This window comes from Urocampus carinirostris, chromosome 4 (genome assembly GCF_059441175.1).
Source record: "Urocampus carinirostris isolate Australia breed hairy pipefish chromosome 4, RoL_Ucar_1.0, whole genome shotgun sequence".
NCBI lineage: Eukaryota > Metazoa > Chordata > Actinopteri > Syngnathiformes > Syngnathidae > Urocampus > Urocampus carinirostris.
Window position 1 is genome coordinate 17,541,202 of NC_142352.1, and position 5,995 is coordinate 17,547,196.

At 39.2% G+C, this 5,995-nt stretch overlaps 1 protein-coding gene across 1 annotated transcript; it reads left to right on the forward strand.

The window, feature by feature from the left end:
- Nucleotides 1-460: 460 nt before the first annotated feature.
- Nucleotides 461-5,509, forward strand: LOC148367006 (uncharacterized). Its single transcript, XM_088333800.1, has 2 exons — nucleotides 461-706; nucleotides 4,101-5,509. The coding sequence occupies exons 1-2, from the start codon at nucleotides 574-576 to the stop codon at nucleotides 5,081-5,083; spliced, it is 1,116 nt and encodes a 371-aa protein (XP_088189926.1). The 5' UTR covers nucleotides 461-573; the 3' UTR covers nucleotides 5,084-5,509.
- The last annotated feature ends 486 nt before the right edge of the window (nucleotides 5,510-5,995 follow it).

The window sequence follows — 5,995 nt, forward strand, 5'->3', positions numbered from 1 at the left end:
GGTTACTTTAACTTGATTACTTTCAATTACTTTTGGATTAATCCAATACCAAATATGCTAATAAAAGCAAAAAGAAACTAAGTATGAATAAAATTATGACTCACAACACGTGGTAAGCTTTCTCTCGGGACTTTGATCTCTTTGATCTCCGGCAAAACTAACATAAAATGCGACAGAAACAAAATGAAAATAAATCTAAACAGCTTGCCAACATCGTTTTTGCCGTTCCATGAGTCCCGTTACTCCCCAAGCCTGCACAAAATGTAATAATTGTATTCATATTTAGTTTCCTTTGTCTTTTATTAGAATATTTGGTATTGGAGTAATCCAAAAGTAACTGAAAGTAATCAAGTTAAAGGAAACCTACCCAACCCTGTTTACAGGTATGCTACAGCAAAAAAATCAAGAAGTAAACGGTGAGCTCTGTTGTGAACCGGAAGTTGTTTGTTTGTAGCTCCGCCCACCTTCTTTGTTTATCCGAATCACTCTGGGGCAGTTTTTGGCTACGTGGCGTTGTGGACAAGCTAAATGTACCTGTAAACGAGTTAACGATGAGCTTTAAAGGTGGCTAGAATGTGCGAGATAGGGGAAGGGAATGTCAAAGAGGAGCTTCAAGTACAAGAGGTTCAAGAGAACAAGCGAGAACATCGACGAAGGGACGATGTTAACATTAGCAAGAGGCTACAAGTTGTGTCGAATGGAGCAGGTTGGTCACCTAAGTTTTGATGACACTCCCAAACCTCGTTTAGAATATGTGCTGTTACTTTTCTATTTGATATTGTTGATGCAGCTGCTAGGAGGTGGAGACCAAATCAAGTATTGACTTTTTGCAGGTGACGTCACGTTGCCTTATCTGGCAGAATGAGAGCCATGACGGACGGCAGGGGCTCTTGAATAGGCAGTCGAGTTAAAACAAATATCAATAACCGTGACAGGGAATCACAACCCCCAATTTTTACCGTGGTAATTAATTCCTGTGCGGTGGGGAAGCATCTAAGCCCGTTTTGGAGTTTTATTCCTTTTGAAGAAGAAGAAAAAGAATTTACTTTTATTGTTATTCTTTGTAACCATGCACACAGAACGAAATGTCGATACACCTGACCTGTACAGTTAAACTGTAGCGAGCCGATGCAGCTGCAGCCAAACAGGGCGCCGCCATTTTAGACCCAACTGCTGTGTTGGGAGTCATCAGGTGACTAAACCCCCCAATTCCAACCTTGAATGCCGTGTGACAAGTGTTGTGCCGAGGCACTACACTGGCTAGCTGGCATCACTCGAGTATTCCAGGATTTGTAGTGAAAATTTCTAACAAGTTAGCAGACCCAGAAATATCGATCGTACGTCTCTGCCACAGGGTTTTTTTTCTTTGTCCATGGTCGGGGCTCTTTTGATCCTTTTATAGCTACAAAGAAGCAATTCGCTAAGAGACAAATGTATCATTTTGGGGGGAAAGTGAGTGATCTCCTTTGTTCAAATTTATACAGATGACATCATATATTTTAACATTTAATATATATTTTTGTGAACAAATTATTAATATCACCACGATGTAATACGCTAAAGTTTCGAAAAAAGAACCCATATCAAAGTCTTCATTCTTACTCAGAACAATTTAAGATTCACTGATTATGTCAGCGATCGCTTTGTGAGTGAGCCCGGTGTTGTTTGAAAAAGGAAAATATGAATGTGGGTCACATTTGAGTTTGATAATAAGCACTTTATAACATGTGGGATGTACTTTATCTAAATATTTTGGCATTATGTCTTTTAAGTGGCTCGAAAGCAAAGATGAAGAGGTACGAAGAAGTGTATGTAGCGCTTGTTTCCTGCGACCACGAAGGGAGATGAAGAAAGACTGCGCAGTGTGCTTGCTGTGTTTTTAAAATGTTGGCAGCGGACAGGATGAAGCCAATAATGAAAATGAGACCCTTAAATTCTCTCTATGAAAACAAGACGAATACATACAACAATCATCCCGCTTCATGAGCGCTTTATCAGAAAACCAGCGTGCCTTGTTTGCATCATACAAAGTGGTTTTACCAAATTGTGCAGTGTAAAAGAAATAAACACATTGTAGGGTATGAGCTGACTCTGCCTGCACCATTAGACATGGTCTCTGTCATGCTGGATGAGGCAATTGATGCAAAATAAAAACTATCCCTGTGCCCATTAATGCAGTTACCAGCCGTATAAATGACAATGACGGTGAGCTTAAAGAACAGTCGGTGATTCAACTTCATGAAAAACCTTTAAGTAATAATATGATTAAGCAACTAACAGCCACTAAAACTGCCTATTTATTGCTTATTTACGTTTTGACAACACAATTTCCATATGTGAAGATCTACTTTTTTTGTAAATATGTCAGAAACAGAACCACAGCTAAAGACCTCTTCAAAATTCCAGACTGCTTCCTGAGTAAGAATGGTGGAGTGCGAGAGGTTTTCTTCCTTCTTGGGGTCATACCTAATTGGTATAATGGCGGCGCCCTCTGTTGGCTGCGGCTGCATCGGCTCGCTACAACGGGTCAGGTGTATCGACTTTTCGTTCTGTGTACATTGTTACAAAGAATGACAATACAAAGGAAATTATTATTATTATTATTAGAAGCACTGCCCAAAAATACCTGTATCGCCATAAGGGTGCCAAGTCACTAATAGGTCAAAGAAAGGAAAAAAATGGAACACCTCATTGGACCCCTGACCATTTTTCCAGGAAAACTGTAGTTTATTTTATTTTTGAAGAAACCCAAGGAGGCTTTTTGCACCAATGCTTTGCTGGTGAAGAGTACTTTTTTTCTGTGCGCGTGTTGCTAGGTACCAAAACCATGTAAATGTTGTTGGGAATTCAATATTAAAATGTATCGTTTACCAAATTGTTCGAATTAGTTATCTGACTCCATTAACCTAACACAACCTACATTCAGCCAACAATGCGCGCTCGTTTCTTGATGGAAAAGATGAACAAGAAAAGCCGACATTTTTACACAGGGGCAGATTTAATTTCTTTAACAATGTAACTAAGTGTACTCCATTGAAAATGGCCTAATTAGTCGAATTAGTGTCGTTGGCATCTCTGGCAGCCTTCTCTAAAGTCCTCTAGCTTTTTTCTCTCGGTCCACGCCTTTCCGCAAGATGGTGTGCCGACTCTTCCAATGGGCGTGCCAATGAAGCCCAACCTGGGTGTCGCGATGTCTGAAAAACTCAAAAGCACCGAGCGTTTCTACGTCATCAGGGCCTTGTTAAAAAAACATCGCCTGCCGCCCTCGGTCAGAGTCCTGTTATCAAAATTCCCTAGTCAAAATATTCTGCTTTTGGACCAGCGTGACCTGTCATTGAACTTAAGCCTACTCGGTGAAAATCTTCATTGCTCTCAATAAATGTAACTTGTATTCAAACGTATAAAAGCCTTTATAGTCAAATGTATAAAATCCTTCAATGTAAATGTAAATAGTCTGCATTTATTTTGTGCTTTTCAAGTCAATAAAGACCTCCCAAAGCGCTTTACAATGTGCTTCTCACTTTTCCCATTACACACTAACCGATATCGTTAACCATGCAGGGCAACTACCTGCTATTGGGGGTATTAGGTATTCAGTGTTTTGCCAAAGGACACTTCTATAACCCTGAGGAGTCAGGAATCGAACCTGCGACGCTATCATTGTCAACACAAAAATGAGCATATTTTCGTAGTGCAGTGCTTAGCGCATTCGTCTAATACACGATATGTCCCCGGTTTGAGACCGGGTGGGAGCATATGTTGGCTAGGAGAGGGATGGGTGCCACCAGACACACCACAGGAAGTGATGCACCCACATTCCTAGTGGTTAAGGGATCCAACCCACCAACCAAATTGCCATTACTACTTAAGTGTAATATGTGAAAATGCTTGAACCAAATTATAAAGGAATATACATAAAAAGGAAAATGTTTGTTTACTTTTGGTGTGAAGTAACTCTAGCTGCTATAGTGGAGTTCGTGTTTGGATGTAGAGGGGGGTAGAAATGGTGGATTCAATTTCAAACTTCAATGAGGATTGGTAATTAACTTAGTTAAGAAACTACCCTTGATAAATTTTGTTGTGTGTCTTGTGTCCTGCAGACATCAGTGAAGAGAATCTTCTTCCTTGGCAACAGGAGACAAATTTGCCGGGTGTTAAAAAGGAGGAAGATGAGTTTTTAGAGATGGTTAACATTAAAAATGAGGACAATTTTGAGCCTGGTCACATCAAAAAGGAGGAAGATGAGTATTTAGAGACTATTGACTTTAAAAAAGAGGACAATTTGGAGTCTGTTGACATTAAAAAGAAAGAACATTGGAGAGAGTTCCTCGTGACTAGGGGTCATTCAACCTCCGAAGATCAACATGAAGAGGACAACGAGATGGTCTCTCCAAGCAGAAGCTTCCGTCAGCACGCAACAACAGATGATGGCAACACCCCTGACTCCCTACACAATGATGGCGACGGACAGTTGGAAGGGGACAACGCATATCAGATATGTTCCCAGTGTGGGAAAACATTTCCAAACAAGCATAGTTTGAAACGCCATATAATTGTCCACACTGGTGAAAAACCCTTTTCCTGCTCAGTTTGTGGTCAAAGATTTGGCCTAAAATCAAACCTAAAAAAACATATAGGAACCCACACTGGTGAGAGACCTTATTCTTGCTCAGTTTGTGGTCAAAAATTCACCCAGAAATCGAACTTAAAAATCCACGCAAGAACCCACACTGGTGAAAAACCTTTTACCTGCTTAGTTTGTGGTCAAAAATTCAGCCTGAAATCAAACTTAAAAATCCACGTGATAACCCACACTGGTGAAAAACCCTTTGCCTGCTCAGAGTGCGGTGAAAAATTCAGCCTGAAATCAAACTTAAAAATCCACACAATAGCCCACACTGGCGAGAAACCTTTTGCCTGCTCGGTTTGCGATAAAAAATTCAGACGGAAAGATAACTTAAAACGTCACACAAGTACCCACTTTAAAGAGAAACCTTTTTCTTGTTCAGTTTGTGGCCAAAGGTTCTCAAGTCCGGTTAAAGTTCAAGGTCACAAGTGTGCTGGTGGGAATAGAATTTTATGATTCTTCTGCTTGAGATAAGCTCACATTTCCATTAAAGAAATGTCAGCTACCACTGAAAGAACACATTTGTGTGATGTCAGTGACATGTCTCAAATTTACTTGTTGTGTTTTATAAATATGCGAATTTTGAAATAGTTTTTGTAAAATACACAAGGGTTGCAGCTTAAATAATTTGCATATAATAGGAACAATGAATAATAACAATATATCTTCAATAGAAGTAAGATCAGGCCTAAAAAAATCATGCCCAGACAGAGCCTGACAAATTAACTTGATTTGAGGGACCAAGCGCGAAGCAAACACAAATTTTCAGGAAGAAATGGTGATTGACATTTAAGCCCCACCTGAATTTCGGGCCGGGTTCGGACCCAGGCCTAAGATCTTACCTCTACTCCTGAGCATGTTCCACTATTGACTCTTCTGAAATATTTTTCTTGTGTACACATATATTATGTTTTTGTAGTTGACTTCAGCATGATGATCTCTTAACAGATTTATTCTAAATCTGATTGTGGTTCAATGAATCTACAATGTCCTTATTTTTGACCTGTGATGTAGACATGATGACTTTTTTGTGGATTTTTTTTTAATGTAATAATTGTGTTAAATGGACCTAAGCCAAACTCTCTTCTCATCATCCCTTGTTTTAGGTTTTGATTATATTTTAGTCTCTTACTTGATTACAACCTTGTTACTGAAATAAATGGACTAACAATTTCTTATGTTCATAAAATCTGTTAAAAGATATGTCCTAGTTGTTTAGGGGACCCAAGCTAAACTTGATTTTTGCCCTTAAGCCCTTGTTTTTGTGCTTCAAATATCTTTTTGTTTCTTTATTTAACTGTAAACGTGTTGCTTAAGTGAAAAGAATAAATTGCCAACTTCATTTTAAGAAATCTCATATGTGCAGAT

Excerpts from the sequence above, each read along its gene's own strand:
- LOC148367006 (XM_088333800.1), top strand. The coding sequence starts at position 574 with ATGTGCGAGATAGGGGAAGGGAATGTCAAAGAGGAGCTTCAAGTACAA. Across the intron at positions 707-4,100 it reads AGTTGTGTCGAATGGAGCAG|ACATCAGTGAAGAGAATCTT; the intron begins GTTGGTCACCTA and ends TGTGTCCTGCAG.